This window comes from Corylus avellana, chromosome 10, assembly GCF_965113065.1.
Source record: "Corylus avellana chromosome 10, dhCorAvel1.hap1.2, whole genome shotgun sequence".
NCBI classification, from domain to species: domain Eukaryota; kingdom Viridiplantae; phylum Streptophyta; class Magnoliopsida; order Fagales; family Betulaceae; genus Corylus; species Corylus avellana.
In genome coordinates this window covers 453,755-473,667 of record NC_142499.1, presented here as the reverse complement: position 1 = coordinate 473,667, position 19,913 = coordinate 453,755, and the positions used below count along the sequence as shown (strand labels likewise).

The 19,913-nt window shown below is 38.5% G+C and overlaps 2 protein-coding genes and 1 pseudogene across 3 annotated transcripts; 2 read left to right on the top strand and 1 right to left on the bottom strand.

The window, feature by feature from the left end:
• Positions 1-1,651: 1,651 nt before the first annotated feature.
• Positions 1,652-6,613, bottom strand: LOC132192006 (uncharacterized). Of its 2 annotated transcripts, XM_059607179.2 has the most exons (10): positions 6,181-6,613; positions 5,059-5,284; positions 4,819-4,966; positions 4,313-4,387; positions 4,000-4,088; positions 3,843-3,885; positions 3,248-3,304; positions 3,059-3,152; positions 2,165-2,259; positions 1,652-2,088 (listed from the first exon to the last, which is right to left on the bottom strand). In XM_059607179.2, exons 1-10 carry the CDS (start codon positions 6,326-6,328, stop codon positions 1,993-1,995), a joined length of 1,071 nt encoding a protein of 356 aa, XP_059463162.2. In that variant the 5' UTR covers positions 6,329-6,613; the 3' UTR covers positions 1,652-1,992. The 2 variants fall into 2 exon arrangements, with proteins under 2 accessions (XP_059463162.2, XP_059463163.2); XM_059607180.2 differs by lacking the exon at positions 4,313-4,387 and having other exon boundaries at positions 6,181-6,610.
• A 1,259-nt stretch (positions 6,614-7,872) lies between these two features.
• On the top strand, positions 7,873-8,947 carry LOC132161703 (thaumatin-like protein 1). Its single transcript, XM_059571879.2, has 2 exons — positions 7,873-7,959; positions 8,070-8,947. Exons 1-2 carry the CDS (start codon positions 7,905-7,907, stop codon positions 8,747-8,749), a joined length of 735 nt encoding a protein of 244 aa, XP_059427862.2. The 5' UTR covers positions 7,873-7,904; the 3' UTR covers positions 8,750-8,947.
• A 4,690-nt stretch (positions 8,948-13,637) lies between these two features.
• Positions 13,638-17,044, top strand: LOC132191594 (thaumatin-like protein 1a; annotated as a pseudogene).
• The last annotated feature ends 2,869 nt before the right edge of the window (positions 17,045-19,913 follow it).

Genomic DNA, 19,913 nt, shown 5'->3' with positions numbered 1-19,913 from the left:
TTGATATTTTATCCCAGAATGCTGCCCGTGTTCCCCTCCTCCTACTAATTACCACTATTTTTCTATTATCTACCGACAAAGTGAAAGGTTGCTTCTTTGATAAACCTGCAAAGAAATGTTTCTTTGTATTCTGCCATTTATCTTTGTTGAGTTGACAGATCAGATTTTTTATTTATTTGCTGCATTAAAGATGCAATTTTACATATTTTCTTTTGTAATAACCAAACATCATTAATTTTCTTTTGCGTTTTCTTCATCCTCATACTCCAAATGCTGATGATATCTTTTATATGTAATATATATTTTTATATCCTCCCATTTCTTGTAGCTCTTTGACGAAGTTTGTGAGAATTACAAGGAAAGATTAGTCAATAGAGGACAAATGGTGGAGCCTGGTGACTGCGTCTACGTAGAAAGTCTCCAACTTCAACTTTTGAGGCACAGAAAGATACGGATTTTGCACTCTGCAACTGAAAATTATCAGTGAGACATAATCTCTTTTGGGAAAGACAACCTGATTTTTGTGAAACCAACCCACAATGGTGATGAACTGGAGGTTGAAACTTAATCTGTGTATCAGATTTGTTACAGACATTCCCTTCATCGGATTTGAAAATGGAGATCTGACAAAAAGAAACAGGAACTCATTTCCTCTGCAGCCCTTTTGGCTGCAATGACATGCTCATGAAAACCAAATTACCTGCCACTTTCTCAACATGGAATTACTGCTACGGCCTACGGGCACAAATCAATTGATATTCATCTCAGCGTGCTGCCTGGTTCCCCGGCTACAAAACAACCGCTGTTTTTTTGTATTAAATTTGATAGCTTTTTTTTTTTTTTTTTTTTTTTTAATAAAGTGGCATGATCAATCAATTATAGTTGACTAAATCACATGAAAAAGCATCAACCATCGAAAAAAGAAAGCCAGTCCCACCATCAATCAAGTCGCCTAAAAAGTTGTTTCCATTTATGTATTCAAATCTCCTGAAATCTTATCCCTCGATCGTCTGATTGGATCCAAAGAAAACAAAGAGGAAAAAAAAAAATTAGAACTTCGATATAGATTTTGTGTAGTTTTAGGTGTTAGAAAATTTCTTAACTAAGTTAATCTTTAAAAAAAAAATTAAGAAAAATATAATTAAAAGGTTTGGTTTGGTAAAGTTTGGACAAGTGTTTTACATTTTGAAAAGAGTTATGAAAGAAAAGTGAAAAATTCAAAATTGTTTTGGTGGAGATAGCATTTGAAAATATTATTGTACCTGGAGTTTACAAAAAATAAAAAATAAAATAAATAAATAAAAAATAAAAAATTGGTAATGTTTGGAGAAGTAGTGTTTCCTACAAAACCCAAAAAATAATAATAATAATAATAATAACTTTTTTCAAAATAAAAATAAAAATAAATAAAAAAGGAGAAAAATGGATATTGGAGCTAGTCTTCAATGGGTGATGGCCGCCTAGTGGCGGCCACCACGATGTTGATCTGGTGGCAACCTCAGCCGCAGGGAACAGATTTGTTAGTGATAAAGATCACATCCGAAAATCCGTTTAGATAGTTTTCAATGTTTGAGAAACGAAAAACAGATTTTAAAATTGTTCCAAACAGGCCCCAAGCTATCTCTATTCATGCAACATTAATTTAACCCTGTTGAATACCAATTAGGGGCTAAATTTTGTATTTCAGGCTATAAATGCGCTTCACATGAGGAAATCCATCAATTAGAAGAACAGAAAATATGAAGATTTCTTCTAGCTCCAATCACAAGGATGTTTAGTGGCAGTTTCCAAAAGACAGTGACGTATAATTAGTTAATTACCCCTAATTATGAGGTAACTAATAATTTACAATAAAAAAAGTTACAACTATACAAAACTCTTCTATACATCATAAAGAAGATTAGAGGTATCTACCATTATATTCAAATGATGATATCTTCATTACAGCTGGGAAATCAAGCAACATGAATTCTACATTACTGGGTGAGTGGATCAAAAAGGAGAACCAATTGGAGCGCTAAGGCCAAGGTACCGCATTATCCTAAGTCGCCGGACCTTCTTATCCGATGTCATTGGAAATGTCACCTCCTGTAAATGAATGTAATTAAACTGTTAATGTAGCAAGATGTGCTTTACCACAACCATTCTGGTGATAGCAACTCACATCAAAGTGAAGTTTAGGCTTTCGCTCCCTCTTCCCCCTCCCTCTTTCAAGGAAATCATCATCTGCTCTGCTTGAGATTGATGAAGTCCATTTATCTGTTTGAAGCAGAAGCAGAAGCAGAATCAGAAATTAAACTGGAAGGGAGAAGAGTAGATATAGCTTCACAAAAATGACAATTTTTCTACGTTAAAAAGACAACCGATTTATAGACCTTACATCTACGCCTATATAGAATTATACCAAATAGAAACCAAGGCTTTAGGATCTAGAGGATGCTTAGAATATGCAGTTTTGAGGCTCAAAAAACATGTTAAACTCACAAGGATGCGTTTCTAAAAGCCAAATTTTAGCTAACTACCCACACCCCGGGCCCTAAGAAAAGAAAATCCATTTTAGTTATAACCCTGTACTCAGAAACTAGAGCTCATGGTGATCTGTGATTCAAGAAAGATTAGAATTATTGATTCGTTGAAGGCTACCTCCATCATTGTAAAAGGAATGCTGCTGATACTCTGTTAACTTTAAGATTAAGGAGACAACATTGAAAACTTGAAAAGGTGTCTACAATGCACATCAGATGAAAGAACAAAAAAGTGAGACAATTCCTTTACATCAAAGAGGCTATCCCCTTTGCCAATTCCACCTGATAGTAGTACAGATTTAAGATCCGTATAAAGTTATTGGCCATATGGGTACAGTTAACCCTATTTGATAATGGTAATTCTCTTTGACTTTCAAGAGAAAATGTGAACTAAGCTATGTCAAAAAAATATATATATATGTGATACGATTTCCCATGTTAACCATAAGACTTCCCTGTGTCTCTTTTTGGCTTTCAACAGATTTGTTTGAGGATATGAAATGTTCAGGCAAAGTACAAATTAAAGTACATACCAGAGAACTCATCTTGTTGATCTGAGTGATTGGGTCCGTTGGGGCTTTTAGACAACTCTCTGCATGAACTCAGATATTCTTTCCTTTGTAGGGCCTACAATTACAAGAGAACAGAATGTTGACTTGGCAGATAGCACAAAAAATACGAAATCATAAAGCATAGGCCATTTTTGCTAAATATCAGTTTACTTGTTTTAAAGCATCTTGAAAATCTTCCATAGGGTTACAGCTCCTTTCTTGGAAGCACTGGAACAAAAAAGGCACAGGATCTTAGGCATAGATTAGAAAATGAACATAATCAGAATACATATTGATAGGCATAATTAAAATAGCCATATAGATGGGGGGATATGCTTTTCCCACAGCTCTACATATTGAAATTTTTGCTCCAGTACAATCAATGCTACAACATTGTTGCCATCAGTCAGCATAATATCTCAATCATACATTACATATCATGCGATAGACTATGGAAGAAAAGTTCCATAGTTACTCCCATCCAAACCCACCCTCAGAGAGAAAACCCCCTGCAACGGGTGACTTACATTACAGCACCTGCTCATTCATCGCTACAATGCAGTTGATGAAAGATTGGCAATAGCTATCATTATCACAGGAAGGTGAAAAAGAGAAGAAAAAAAACAAAAACAAAAAAAAAAGAGGTAGACAGGCTGAACTATTTAATAGTGTCTGTGGCACAGTTTACAAGAATCAATATCAACAGAGACTTATGAAGAGATAACAATTGAGCTTGTTAGTAATTTATTATAGTAACTGCACTCACATCCTCAAGCTCAGAAAGATCTCTGGCAGGATCAAGCCAAGCACTGTAAATCATAAATTTATTTGTCAGCCAGTAAGACAGAGAACAAGCAGATTCTCAATGTCTTCTCAGTCAAAAGATATGCAGCAACATTAGCATAAAAGGTTAGAAATTTTACATGTCATGGCTTCCATAAAACTCTACTAAGACATGTCCATCAGTATCCTGGTTCCTTGAGTCAGCTAGATTGGATCTTTCATCCATGATCTGAAAAATGTGAGTTAACTTTTTGTTAATATAGAAGCACTGGATTTAGAAATAAAACTAAAGAGATATGATTCATTTGATGGGTTAAATATCTTATCTTACCAAGTTATTTTAGGCATCAACTGTTCTGTTCACAAGTCAGGTTAGAAACTATTTAAAGGGATAGACTCTCAAACAGGATTATACACAAGAATTCTGCTTTTGGTTTGAAAAGTGATAGATACCATTTTTGTAGTTCCAAAAACAATCATCTGCTTAGATCCAGCACGACCCAACTGTATAACATGTTTCCTTTCGGCCTATAAAGTTTAATATATAAGATGTCACCAAAAATCCAATATCCAAAGCTTCTTGATGAGGAATTAAACACTGTTTTTGAGATATGAGAAAAATGTAGACTTCAAAGATTTAAGTTTGAAACACGTACTATCAAAATAAAAAGTTTTGAAACATGCAGAACACGCTTTCAGAAATCATCTGAATGGGCATGTCGTGCAAAGATTCCAGGGGAAAGAAAGGATATTTTATGTGACACTTTAGATGAGGTAGCCCATAATTCACTTTCAGAAATATAACCCCTAACTTATGTTAAGAGGCTGTACCTGGTTCCTTTTTTTCTCGATAACAGGGGTATCTGACATTCCTTAAACCAAACTATAGAGAGAAAATATAACATGTATGTAAAAGAAAAAAAACATAAGGACGCCACCAGTCAATAACAGTAACATACCTCAGCAGGCCACCACATTTGGCAAGCTGTTTTAGCCCATACAATACTTCCTGGTGTTATGCGAAAGCCATTGCCTTCTGTAACCTGTGATTTTTTTGGGGTACATTCCAATGACCTTGCACTATCACTTGTTTGTTCACTGACATTTCTATATGAAGGGAAAGACAATCAGTGTAATATAAAATCGTTTAAACTGATGATATCTTGTATGACCATGGCATGAATATGGGCCGGACAAACCTTTCACTGCAGCAGTCAAAAAGTTCATTTTGGGCTACTGTTTCCACTTCTATGAGTGGAGTTTTATAGAAATTGGATGAGAATCGCAATGCTCTATTCTGTGACTTGCTGCACCGAATAAGAGAATGCACAGGCATGTTTTTTCCTTCAGCATGTCTGCCATGCAAACTATTTAAGGTGACATTGGATGATCCACCTTCACCAAAGGATGACCCCTGTAAGGAACCTGTGGGCAGATATTATTCCAGAAAAAAGTTAATAAAATAGCATAATATTATTTTGGAACTTCATAACAAAGTAATTCATTCCTGAGACAGTTGCAGTAAAGTTGAACAGATGAGACAGCAATGATGACATACAGTTACAAAACTGAAGTAGCGTTGCAAACTTAGATAATCCTTAAAAATCCAATGAAATATAATCAATTACTATTCAAACCCATATACAGTAATACTACATCTAATAGGCAGCAATTCTGCTCCTCATCGAACAATTCATTAACCTTCAACACACATATAAAGAAAATTAAGAAACTTAAAAAAATAAAAATAAAAATAAAAATAAAAATAAAAAATCCACCAGATTAAGTATGTATCAGGAGGCTATGAAAAAAAAAAAAAAAAAAGCATCAGCCCCTCAAATCAGCCTTATAAGTATCTTCAAACAAATGACAGAATTCAGGAATTTCTGAGTTGCCAAGGTATATTCATGGGGACACAACAATGCCACAAAAAAGAGATCTTGCTTCCTTACAATAGAGAACATAACATAGGAAATTCACTGAGCTACACAGATTGCTACAAATCCTACGCATACCCTCGGAAGATCTAGTTCAGAACAAAACTCAAGCTTTATGCGAATAAAAGTTATATCACTTGGAAAAGAAATGAGATTTACTTTGATAGGAACGAAAACTCAGCTGAATTCAATGCCATAAAAGCAAACAACTTCCAAGAACAGCCCAAGCAATTCACAAAAGCTGAGATATAACTTTCATTCCAGAAAACCAAACGACCAACTCAGTTCCCAATAAAGGAAATGATAATGCGATAAACATTGGCACAGAGAAAAGCCAAAACAAAGAAAAAGAAATTGATTTCCAATCAAACAAAACACACACACCTGAATTGGAGAGAGGAAAGGAACAGAAGAAGGAGAAGTCAGAGCGGCGTTTGGGTTTCGAGCTTCTGGGCTGTTGAGAATATTTGTTGGGTATATTATCAATTATGTGCTCTGCTTTCTCTGCATTCCTTTTCTTCTTCTTCGCCATTGCTAAACATCAAAATTCAGAGAGAAAGAGAGGAACCCTAAAGAAAGGAAGAGGAAATCTGCATACTTGAACCTCAAAAAGAACTCTTGGGGTTACAAATATAATGGGCCAAACCTTCGATCACTCTCTTCTTTTCGCTCTGTAACGCTATTGGATACTCTTCCAACCAAAACATCTCCGGATTTCAACATGACTCTTGGATATTTGATGATCTGCAATTACTTGCAATAGAATATATGTGATTTTTCGTAGAGTTTGGAGTGCTAGAACTATTATCATTGTCATAGGAACGAGAATTAATTACATTAATTTTGTTACATGTTGCTATTTGTCTATAAAACTAGACATAGATGATAATATTGATTTGCTCCCTTAAATTAATATTTATCTTTAAAGAATTTAATTCTTATATGCATTTTATAGATTGCATAAGATAAATATTTTCAATTCATTTTGAAAAAAAAAAAAATTAAAAAAAAAAAACAGTTTAAAGTTTCTTCGACAAGAAAATGCATGTATTAGTATATGAAAAGTTTTGTTTTGACCACATGAGGTGGTGGTTTGATGGTCTCGGAAATTTTCAGTGGGTTTGGATAATGCAAGGGTATGGATTTGTATTATTTTCCTTAGGTCCTATCGATATCCTGGTGAGGTGGGCGGGTTACACCCAGTAGAATAGTCACAATTAGTCAATTCTTCTAACCTTTAATTAGAAAAGAAAAAGAAAAAAAAAAGTTTTGGTTCTTTTTTTTTTTTTGGGGGGGGGGGGGGTTCTTTTCGTTGTGTAATGGGTTTTTAATAGATGAGTTGTTGGGCTCGTAGCCCATTTGTAATTTGTTGGGCAGTTAGCCCATTTTTAATGGGTGGGTTAGTTCATTGGTTAGATATGATAGGATTAGTGGTCTTTTGTAGTTCATAAATCATATATAGAAGGCCCAAAAAATAAAAAATATCAAGGCATCAAAATAAACAGGTTTTAATTTCCTTCTTCTTGGAAAGTGACTTCTCGAAACAACTACTACTGTACTACACACGTACATCAAGAGATCAAACTTCAAACCATGTGCAGGCGGCCACGTTGAAATCAGACAAAATCAGTGTTGGAAAAAAACCAAACCTTAAGGCTTAAACTTCGCATGAGTATTGAAAATTCGATGCACCTAACGTTCGGTTGTGATGAACTATAGAGCAGTCGCACGTTCTTAAATGAATATATATAAAAGTCATTTGTCAAGTCATCTTCTACAACATTGACACCTGTTTGTAGAAAACTAGAGTAGCAAAGTAGTAAATGGATTTGCCTTCCTTTCCCAAATACTGACACATATGTTTTGTAGATAACCCCAATCGATTCAATCACATTTCGTCCGTCAATTTTCCGCATTTTTCCGCGTGGCTCCGCTGAAAAGTCAATGAGGATTAATCCTGGTGGAACTTACGTCGAACCCGATTTTCCGCATGGTTTGCCGTGATGGTCGCGTTAAAGCCTCTATATATACCACTCTAAGTTCATAAGATGAGCACCACAATACCCAACCCATTCATCAAGAGGGCAACTAGTGATCTACTATATACAATGATGAAAACCCTTGCACTCCTCGGCCTTGCATTGGCCTTCTGTTTCTTATCTGGTATGTCTGTGTATCTACTTATAATAGTTAGTACATTGCCTTTATAAACTGACATTCTTTCTTCTAATTACAATTTTTTCTTCTAATTACAATTTATGTCATGCATGCAGGTTCTCATGCGGCTCGAATCACTTTCACAAACAACTGTCCAAGAACTATTTGGCCAGGAACTCTAACGTCGGATCAGAAGCCTCAGCTATCAACTACTGGTTTTGAGTTGGCATCCAAAGCATCAAGATCAATTGATGTCCAAGCTCCATGGAAAGGCCGGTTCTGGGCCCGAACACAATGCTCCACGAACGCCTCTGGAAAGTTCACATGTCAAACTGCTGACTGTGGCTCCGGCCAGGTTACATGCAATGGCAATGGTGCAGTCCCGCCAGCGTCTTTGGTAGAAATTAACATAGCAGCGAACGGTGGACAAGATTTCTATGATGTTAGCCTTGTAGACGGCTTCAACCTCCCTGTTTCGGTTGCCACACAAGGAGGAACCGGTGACTGTAAGCCCTCAAGTTGCTCGGCAAACGTGAACGCGGTTTGCCCAGCTGAGCTACAAGTGAAAGGGTCTGATGGGAGCGTGCTTGCTTGCAAGAGTGCATGCACTGCGTTCAATAAACCAGAATATTGTTGCACCGGCGCTTTCAATAAACCAAAGACATGTCCACCCACAAACTACTCTAAGATCTTCGAGGACCAATGCCCTCAAGCTTATAGCTATGCTTATGATGACCAAAACAGCACATTTACCTGCTTCAATGCACCCAACTACGTCATCACTTTTTGCCCTTAAATTTTCAGAAAGGAATTATGCATTCCTTCTCTCTATAGTATAATAATTAAGAAAACAATAAGTGTCTTGGAGTAAGGCACACGCATGACTGCTGTGTCTGTGTCAATGTAATAAACGCTTGAATGATAGATAGCAAGCGATTAATACGAACTTTTTCTTATACCTACTTATTTGGATACTTATGCTTATGACAAGAAATATTTCTTCAGCTGCTATATATATATATATATATATATATATATATATATATATATATATATATATATATATTCAGATGCCCTTCATGTTGTACCGCAGTTGAGATTAAGCCATGGATCTTTAACAGCCAGTGTCCTCCATAATGATGAATTGATGATGATGGCTGCTGTAAGAGGGAGAAAGGAGAAAGAGTCGAAGGCTCAGTGGCTCATGGAAATCAATCTGGGAATCCTTTGCAATACTATTATATACTATTATTTCATAGCAAGTGTTTACTTGGGATCTGGATCCTCGTCCAATTAATGGCTACGATTTTTTTAAGAAGAAAACTTAAAGGCCACAAATAGGAGCTATGTCCTAATTGTAATAAAGAAAAAAAATATTATTTTAAAGTTGTTGGATCATGGATAAGCCGGGCTAGGCCCAATAAAACGGTATACCAGCCCATCACAAAGCTCGGTTATTTATACCTGCTTACCGAACTTATACTCGGTAAATTTATGCCTACCTAAGTTCAGCACACACAACACTCGGTTCGAAGACTCGGTAAACCGAGTCTTATATAAACTCTAAATTATTCTTGGAAGACTAGATATACTTATATAGCCCTCCACTCATTGTTTCATCAAATACATTACTCGACACGTGGATCTTCGGTAAGTCCACAGTACCGGATAAACAGGTACAACCCGATGCCTATAAAAGGGAGGTTTCATCTCAGATTTTGCTAACTTCTTTTTCTCTCCTTAACTAAATATCCTCTATTCTCTTTATCTTACCTATCATCTTCAAAGTTATATTTCTCTCAAACACAATGACTAATTTAGGCATCGGAGCTATCCCCTGCCGGCAGCTTTGATCCTTTTTCTTTGTTATTTCATAGTCAGGTGATTCCTCAGGTACCAGGCCATTCACAACGTCCATCCCACGTCACCATTCCTCAGGATGCATGGATGAACTCTCTGCTTCAGTTTGCCCTGGGAGGATCATTGCAAACGGCTGTATTATCGACATTTTTTAAGCAAGATCCCTAAGGATACAACCAACATCCACCGGTTCTTCTTCCTCGCAATCAGAAGCACTCAAGTGCACAGCTTCAGTAGGAGTTGAGGAAAGAGGAATGACCGAGGGAGGTTCAACTTCTAAAGCTGCGCAGGAAGGAGGCTCGGCTTTAACTGGTTATGAGAGGATGATCAGGGGGGTCGGTTTGCAAGAAGGGCATCTCGGGCTGATGTGTCTTGTCTACCTAAGAATTCCCTGACAACACTAAGAACCTCAGAATACGCTCTGACATAAGGAGCAGGTGCTTCTACCTCAGGAGTTGTCCTCTTTCCTTGTGCTCCCGAATCACTTGTAACTCCGGTTTTTTCTTCTTCAGGAAGAGTGTCAGGTACTGACCCCGCTACCTCAGAACCCGAATGTGCCTCAACCTCCTCTGACTCCAAAACGACAACTTTTTCTCTCTTGTCTCATGTTTCATAGTTGTCTCTTTTTGGATACATACTACCCACATACGCACGAGTCCAGGACGTCAGCTAAAAAAGATTTTGTTCTGCAACTCAACTTCAATACTTTTTCTGAACTCTCTCTTTCACGTCACTCAGCTTTGTTACCCATATATTGTACTTAGACTTTGGCATGTCAGCATTGTCCTATTGAGCACTACCTCCATTTACGATATAGTAATTGCTCAACTACTCTTCCATGTTTATTTGTCAACGATCATCAAATTCGGATCACCCATATATGGTACATGACTTTGGTATGTTAGCTTTGTCTCATTGAGCACTACCTCCATTTACGATATAGTAATTGCTCAACTACTATTCTTTGTTTATTTGTCAACGATCATCAAATTTGGATCACCTATATACAGTACTTGACTTTGGCATGTCAGCTTTGTCCAATCGAGCACTACCTCAATTTATGATATAGTAATTGCTCAACTACTCTTCCTTGTTTATTTTTCAACGATCATCAAATTCGGATCACCCATATACGGTACTTGACTTTGGCATGTCAGCTTTGTCCCATCGAACACTACCTCCATTTACGATATAGTAATTGCTCAACTACTCTTCCTTGTTTATTTTTCAACGATCATCAAATTTGGATCATCCATATACGGTACTTGACTTTGGCATGTCACCTTTGTCCCATCGAACACTACCTCCATTTACGATATAGTAATTGCTCAACTACTCTTCTTTGTTTACTAGGCTTGGATTTAAAATGCTGAAACCATGCGCCAAGAACCACGTGTGAGCTGCAAAAGTAGTGTCCTTTGCCCTTTCAAACCCTGAACCATGAGACAGATTTTCTTTCTTACTCTCCTACGGCCGCAACTACATTTTTCCCAAAATCACTGCCACGCGCACACATGGCTCGTCAAAAGGATGACGATTGGACCGAAGTTGAAGAGGAAATTTTAGTAGATATTTGTTGGATCATGGATCAGCTGGGCTAGGCCCAATAAAACGGTCTACCAACCCATCACAAAGCTCGGTTATTTATACCTGCTTGCCGAACTTATACTTGGTAAATTTATGCCTACCTAAGTTCAGCACACACAACACTCGGTTCGAAGACTCGGTAAACCGAGTCTTATATAAACTCTCAATTATTCTCGGAAGACTAGATATACTTATATAGCCCTCCACTCATCGTTTCATCAAATACATTACTCGACACGTGGATCTTCGGTAAGTCCACAGTGCCGGATAAACATGTACAACTCGATGCCTACAAAATGGGGGTTTCATCTCAGATTTTGGTAACATCTTTTTCTCTCCTTAACTGAATATCCTCTATTATCTTTATCTTACCTATCATCTTCAAAGTTATATTTCTCTCAAACACAGTGACTAATTTAGGCATCGAAGCTATCCCCCGCCGGACAACGCTGGCAGCGTTGATCCTTTTTCTTTGTTATTTCATAGTCAGGTGATTCCTCAGGTACCAGGCCATTCACAGGGTCCATCCCACGTCATCATTCCTCAGGATGCATGGATGAACTTTCTACTTCGGTTTGGCTTGGGAGGATCATTGCAAGCGGCTGTATTATCGGCATCTTTGAAGCAAGATCCCTAAGGATACAACCAACATCCACCGGTTCTTCTTCGTCGAAATCGGAAGCAGTCAGGTGCACAGCTTCAGTAGGAGTTAAGGAAAGAGGAACCGTTGAGGGAGGTTCAACTTCTAAAGCCGCGGAGGAAGGAGGTTCGGCCCTAACTGGTGTATGAGAGGATGATCGGGGGGGTCTGTTTGCAAGAAGGGCATCTCGGGTTGATGTGTCTTGTCTACCTAAGAATTCGCTAACACCACTAAGAACCTCAGAATACGCTCTGACATAAGGAGCAGGCGCTTCTACCTCAGGAGTTGTCCACTTTCCTTGTGCTCCTGAATCACTTGTAACTCCGGTTATTTCTTCTTCGGGAAGAGTGTCAGGTACTGACCCCGCTACCTCAAAACCCGAATGTGCCTCAACCTCCTCTGACTCCAAAAAGACAACTTTTTCTCTCTTGGCTCATATTCCATAGTTGTCTCTTTTTGGATACATACTACCCATATACGCACAAGTCCAGGACGTCAGGTGAAGGAGATTTTGTTCTGCAACTCAACTTCAACACTTTTTATGAACTCTCTCTTTCACGACACTCAGCTTTGTTACCCATATATTGTACTTAGACTTTGGCATGTCAGCTTTGTCCCATCGAGCACTACCTCCATTTACAATATAGTAATTGCTCAACTACTCTTCCATGTTTATTTGTCAACGATCATCAAATTCGGATCACCCATATATGATACTTGCATTTGGCATGTCAGTTTTGTCCCATCGAGCACTACCTCCATTTACGATATAGTAATTGCTCAACTACTCTTCCTTGTTTACTGGGCTTGGATTTGAAATATTGAAACCATGCGCCAAGAACCACGTGATCGTGTGAGCTGCAAAAGTAGAGTCCTTTGCCCTTTCAAACCCTGAACCCCACAACAGATTTTCTTTCTCACTCTCCCACGGCCGCGCCTGCATTTTTCCTAAAATCATTGCCTCACGCACACATGGCTCGTCAAAGGGATGACGATTGGACCGAAGTTGAAGAGGAAATTTTAGTAGATATTTGTTGGATCATGGATCAGCAGGGCTAGGCCCAATAAAACGGTCTACTAGCCCATCACAAAGCTCGGTTATTTATACCTACTTACCGAACTTATACTTGGTAAATTTATGCCTACCTAAGTTCAGCACACACAACACTCGGTTCGAAGACTCGGTAAACTGAGTCTTATATAAACTCTCAATTATTCTTGGAAGACTAGATATACTTATATAGCCCTCCACTCATTGTTTCATCAACTACATTACTCGACAAGTGGATCTTCGCTAAGTTCACAGTACCGGATAAATAGGTACAATTCGATGCCTATAAAAGGGGGGTTTCATCTCAGATTTTGGTAGCATCTTTTTCTCTCCTTAACTGAATATCATCTATTCTCTTTATCTTACCTATCATCTTCAAAGTTATATTTCTCTCAAACACAGTGACTAATTTAGGCATCGGGGCTATCTCCCGCCGGACAACGCCGACAGCTTTGATCCTTTTTATTTGTTATTTCATAGTCAGGTGATTCCTCAAGTACCAGGCCATTCACAGGGTCCATCCCACGTCATCATTCCTCATGATGCATGGATGAACTCTCTACTTCGGTTTGGCTTGGGAAGATCATTGCAAGCGGCTGTATTATCGGCATCTTTGAGGCAAGATCCCTAAGGATACAACCAACATCCACCGGTTCTTCTTCCTCGAAATCAGAAGCACTCAGGTGCACAGCTTCAGTAGGAGTTGGGGAAAGAGGAACGGCCTAGGGAGGCTCAACTTCTAAAGCTACGGAGGAAGGAGGTTCGGCATTAACTGGTGTATGAGAGGATAATCGGGGGGGTCTGTTTGCAAGAAGGGCATCTCGGGCTGATGTGTCTTGTCTACCTAAGAATTTCCTGACACCACTAAAAACCTTATAATACGCTCTGACATAAGGAGCAGGCGCTTCTACCTCTGGAGTTGTCCTCTTTCCTTGTGCTCCTGAATCACTTGTAACTCCAGTTATTTCTTCTTCAGGAAGAGTGTCAGGTACTGACCCCGCTACCTCAGAACCCGAATGTGCCTCAGCCTCCTCTGACTCCAAAACGACAACTTTTTCTCTCTTGTCTCATGTTCCATAGTTGTCTCTTTTTGGATACATACTACCCACATAAGCACAAGTCCAAAACGTCAGCTGAAGGAGATTTTGTTCTGAAACTCAACTTCAACACTTTTTTTGAACTCTCTCTTTCACGTCACTCAACTTTGTTACCCATATATTGTACTTAGACTTTGGCATGTCAGCTTTATCCCATCGAGCACTACCTCCATTTACGATATAGTAATTGCTCAACTACTCTTCCATGTTTATTTGTCAACGATCATCAAATTCGGATCACCCATATATGGTACTTGAATTTGGCATGTCAGTTTTGTCCCATCGAGCACTACCTCCATTTATGATATAGTAATTGTTCAACTACTCTTCCATGTTTATTTGTCAACGATCATCAAATTCAGATCACCCATATATGGTACTTGACTTTGGCATGCCAGCTTTGTCCCATCGAGCACTACCTCCATTTACGATATAGTAATTGCTCAACTACTCTTCCTTGTTTATTTTTCAACGATCATCAAATTCGGATCACTCATATATGGTACTTGACTTTGGCATGTCAGCTTTGTCACAATGAGCACTACCTCCATTTACGATATAGTAATTGCTCAACTACTCTTCCTTGTTTACTGGGCTTGGATTTGAAATGCTGAAACCATGCGCCAAGAACCACGTGATCGTGTGAGCTGCAAAAGTAGAGTCCTTTGCCCTTTCAAACCCTAAACTACGCGACAGATTTTCTTTCTCACTCTCCCACAGCCGCGCCTGCATTTTTCCCAAAATCACTGCCCCACGCACACATAGCTCGTCAATGGGATGACGATTGGACCTAAGTTGAAGAGGAAATTTTAGTAGATATTTGTTGAATCATGGATCAGCTGGGCTAGGCCCAATAAAACGATCTACCAGCCCATCACAAAGCTCGGTTATTTATACCTGCTTACTGAACTTATACTCGGTAAATTTATGCCTACCTAAGTTCAGCACACACAACACTCGGTTCGAAGACTCAGTAAACCGAGTCTTATATAAACTCTCAATTATTCGCGGAAGACTAGATATACTTATATAGCCCTCCACTCATCGTTTCATCAAATACATTACTCGACACGTGGATCTTCGATCAGTCCACAGTACCGGATAAACAGGTACAACCCGATGCCTATAAAATGGGGGTTTCATCTCAGACTTTGGTAACTTCTTTTTCTCTCCTTAACTGAATATCCTCTATTATCTTTATCTTACCTATCATCTTCAAAGTTATATTTCTCTCAAATAAAGTGACTAATTTAGGCATCGGAGCTATCCCCCGCCGGGTAACGCCGGCAGCTTTGATCCTTTTTCTTTGTTATTTCATAGTCAGGTGATTCCTCAGGTACCAGGCCATTCACAGGGTCCATCCCATGTCATCATTCGGAAAACTGTCCAAACAAAAGTTTTTATAAAAATTAATATAATAAAATAATAAAAAAATAATGGGTGTGGTTCATGGGCCAAATAAAAATAAATAAATAATAAATAATAAAAAAAATTATAGTGTTTGTCTTTGGGGCCGGGGCGGCCGAATCACCCTAAAGGCCATGGTATGGCTTAGTATTTAATATACTTGTGCTTAATATTTACCCATTTGATGGTTTAAGATATTTTTTTACCAAATTTTAAATCTGAAAATCTATATATGAATGTCGCTCCAAAAAAGAAAAGAAAAAAATGTTATAAAATATCCAGCCACTTAAGGAAACAACAAGCTAGCTAGCATAGCTAGTAGTAGCTCAGCATGAAGGAATAATCCTACTGTTTAGGCCCCGTTCATATAAAAAATTGCACGGCTAATATGTTACCACCGCTTTCATTTGAATGGGGCATGTCTTCCACAGTGAAAATTCTATGGACGTGACACATTTAGGCATGGCAAAGTATATAAGTGCTAAATATGCAAATTATCATTTATATATTAGATTTATTTTTATTTCTACATGAAAGGTTTTTAAGATTTTAGCTACTGAACATTAATCTCTCACTCTGCAAAGGTTCTTGAACTATGGACCTCTAAGGAGAAGGTCATTTGGACATGTTACTATATGAGGGCTAGGATTAGATTTCCTGTACAATATTCCTTTGGCTTTTTGCATGTCGATGAAATTTTACTTTTTCATTTTTTCTTTTGATAGAGTAAAAGTATTACAATGGATTCTAATTGAATTAATCGTTGGACAATATTCCATCATTGTGACAAAGGAAAGGGTTTGTGTTGCATGCAGGTGCTCACTCTGCTAGAATAACTTTTATAAATAATTGTCCAAGAACTATTTGGCCAGCAACCCTAGCACTGGGTCAAGAACTTCAATTATCAACTATTGGATTTGAGTAAGCATCAAAAGCATCAAAGTCAGTAGAGGATGTCCCAGCTCCGTGGAAAGGCCAGTTTTGGGCCCAAACTCGATGTTCCATGACTCGATCGGGAAAATTCACTTGCGCTACAAAGGATTGTGGCTCCGGTCAAGTTGCGTGCAACGGGAATCATGCAATCCTGCCAGCCAATTTGGTAGAAGTCAACATCGTAGTGAACGGTGGACAAGACTCATACAATATTTGCTCGTCTCGATAGTGCCGCTAGGCGGTTTTGGTGCATGCCAAAAATCGAGCTATCCAGCCAACGTGAACACAGCATGCCCAGCAAAGCTGCACGTAAAAGCATCTGATGGGAGCGTGCTCACTTGTAAGAGCGCATGTACAACGTTCAATCAACTGATGTCCTGTTGCACTGGCAATTATGGTAGCCCAGATAAATGTCCACCCACGTACTATAATCAGATCTTCAAGATGCAGCGTTTACCTGCTTTGGTAGCCCTACCTATATTATCACTTTCTGTCCTTAAATTTACGAAGTATTGAAATCATGTTTTCCCTTTGTCTCTGCAATAATAAGAAAACAATGTGTCATGTGTCATGGATTAAGGAACATGCATTATGTATCAATGTAATAAATGCTTATTGAGTGATGTATAGCAGCTGCTATATATTTTCAGATCTATTCATGTTGTATCGCACTCAGCTGAATTCAAAGTGAGAAAACCAATGGTAACTTCCAAGAACAGCGAAAGCCATATATATATACAACTTTCATTCCAAAAAATCAAATGATTAGCTCAATTCCCAATAGAGGAAATGATAAAGTGATAAAAATTGATGCACAGAAAATCCCACAACTAAGAAACAGGATATTGCTCAGGAAAAAAAAAAAAAAGGTTTGTTTGGCATTTTATTGATAACTCCAAATAAACCCAAAGTCAATCACCCAGTTCGGCCTGGATGATCTTATGGGCCAAGTGGGGTTGGGGCTGAATTCCTCCGGCCCATTTAAAATATTGTTCAAACTGTCTCTGATTGTACTGTACTTTGTCCTAGCCCAGATACTACAAGTCCATTGATCAGGCCCTGAGAATATATCCTTAAAGTTCTCAGGGGCAGAGGCTAGCAGAGAGCCTAATGGCGGAATGGCCCATACCGTGTAATTACGCATAACTGGTCTGATCATCAATTAAACTAAGAATTTGTGGCATTTAAATGACAACAACGATCAATCCTATCAGGTAATTATGCTTATATATATATATATATTTTGAATGAATTATCTCTTCAAATGGGGCAAAATGTTCCGTGCAATGCTAAAGATATAATTTGAAATCTTCACAACTCAAGCATTATCTATGACATACACAATAGCCTTTCGGGCTATTATAAGACAATATCTATGAAAAGTCATCATCTCAATCGGTTTCAGATCTACAGCAAACTTCGGTAAATCACGTCTCTATCTGCTACCAAGTCCCTTTTCTTTTTTCTTTTTAATCTTCGCTACTAGTGCTTTATCAATCGCAATCCCCTTCGCTGCATTTACCATAATGACAATTCTTCTTTATGCTTGATAACTCCTCCGTCATCGGTTTATGGTTGACTCCCATAAAAAGAATCATAAGAAAACAAAATACCGACCGGAAACTAATTCGCTTATTCTTAAGGATTCGTGAAAACAAAATTTAAGAAAACGAATAAAACTTCACCCTATAAATCGCTACTAAAAGCAGATCTAGAGATAATACATTCTTATTTAAAAACAACAAAAATACAATAACAAAAACTCAACACACCCTCATACGTTCCATGCGCCACCGACAGCCAACCACGCACCGCTAAAAAGCACCCCAAGGACCATTTATACACGTGCCCTGATCGATCTATGGTAGAGGCGGAAAGATGGAGGGGGAAGGAGGAAAGAGAAGGGGAGTGGAGTGGGGAGGAGGGAGTTGTAACTCCCTCCCTCCACTCTGCTATGCTCTCTCTGTAATGCTCTCTTTCTAGGGTTTGACGGCTATAATATATTATATATTCTAACATTCCCTTAAACTCAAGGTAAAATGTTCCATAAGCTTGAGTTTGAATTCTTTTTTTTTTTTTTTTTTCTTGAAACGGTCCACGGTGATGATGGCGGCCGGTGTTTCTCTAGACTCTTCTTTTCATTAATTATAAGTTTCTTCAACCGGCTCTAACCATATAGCTTAGTTAGGCTTGAAGGAGACGACCTTTTGTTTTTGGTCATAAGCATGAGATTAATTACTCCAACCCCAATTTCAATCACCCAGTTCAGCCTGGATATTTGTAGTGCAATATAATGCGTCAACGATCAACCCCAATTTCCATTACTAAGGCTTATTTATGGAATAAGATTTTCTCCAGTCTAAAATTGACTGGAGAATATACAGTCTAAAATGGACTAGAGCCATAAATGGGATACTTGTCCCACTAATAAAAAATAATAATAAAATATTATTTAAGATTAAAAAATATAAATTAATAACAAAAAATAAGGGGTAACTAGCCACCCCATTTGGGCCATAGGGGGTGGTCGGACCACCCCATTTTAGCTGGGGGTGGCTCCAAGGCTGGCCAAGGGTGGCCGGACCACCCCCTGGCCCTAGGGGGTGGTCCGGCCACCCCCAAGGGCTAAACGAAAAAATAAAATAAAATAATGAGTTGGCCCTTGGGGATGGCCAGACCACCCCAGTTGGGCCTGGTGGTGGCCAAAGCCACCCCATAGCCCTTGGGGGTGGTCCGGCCACCCTCAAGGGCCAAACTAAAAAAAAAAAAAAAATTAATGAGTTGGCCCTTGGGGGTGGCCGAACTAGCCCATGGCCCTTGGGGGTAGTCCGGCCACCCCTGGCTGGCCATTAGGGGTGGCTTGAGAGCTCAAGCCACCCTCAGCTAAAATGGGGTGGTCTAGCCACCCCTATGGCCTAGATGGGGTGGCCAGCCACTCCTTATTTTTTATTTTTTTTTAATCTTAAATATTATTTTTTATTAGTGGGACATGTGTTCCATTTGTGCAGAAATCCTAGCTAAGAACTGAATATTCTTCAGTCTATTTTAGAGTAGAGAGGATCCTAATACAATGACCGAGCTATCGGTTATTAATGGGGTTACTACTAAATTCCTATAATCAGTAGTCGCAACCGGCTTAAGCGATTAAGTAGTTAATAACCGTCTCACTTGTACACTTCTAGACGTTAGCTAGTTTTCTCATTATTATTATTATTATTATTTTTTAGGATGGCAATCTATATACGTTGATGAAGTCAACTAATCGAGGCATGAGATGGGAGTTAATGGTTTCTACTTTCTAGCAAGCTAGGGTCCTTTTAGTCTTCCCCGAATTATAGTCTAATTAATTATTGGAGAAAATATATATATATATATATATATATAT

Bases quoted from the DNA above. Each gene is read 5' to 3' on its own strand.
- LOC132192006 (XM_059607179.2), bottom strand. From the start codon at position 6,328: ATGGCGAAGAAGAAGAAAAGGAATGCAGAGAAAGCAGAGCACATAATT. The intron at 5,285-6,180 runs GTGTGTGTGTTT...ATCTGCCCACAG, and splicing joins CTTTCCTCTCTCCAATTCAG to GTTCCTTACAGGGGTCATCC. The intron at 4,388-4,818 runs GTATGTTACTGT...TAAACTTTATAG, and splicing joins AAATGTGGTGGCCTGCTGAG to GCCGAAAGGAAACATGTTAT.
- LOC132161703 (XM_059571879.2), top strand. From the start codon at position 7,905: ATGATGAAAACCCTTGCACTCCTCGGCCTTGCATTGGCCTTCTGTTTC. The intron at 7,960-8,069 runs GTATGTCTGTGT...TCATGCATGCAG, and splicing joins GGCCTTCTGTTTCTTATCTG to GTTCTCATGCGGCTCGAATC.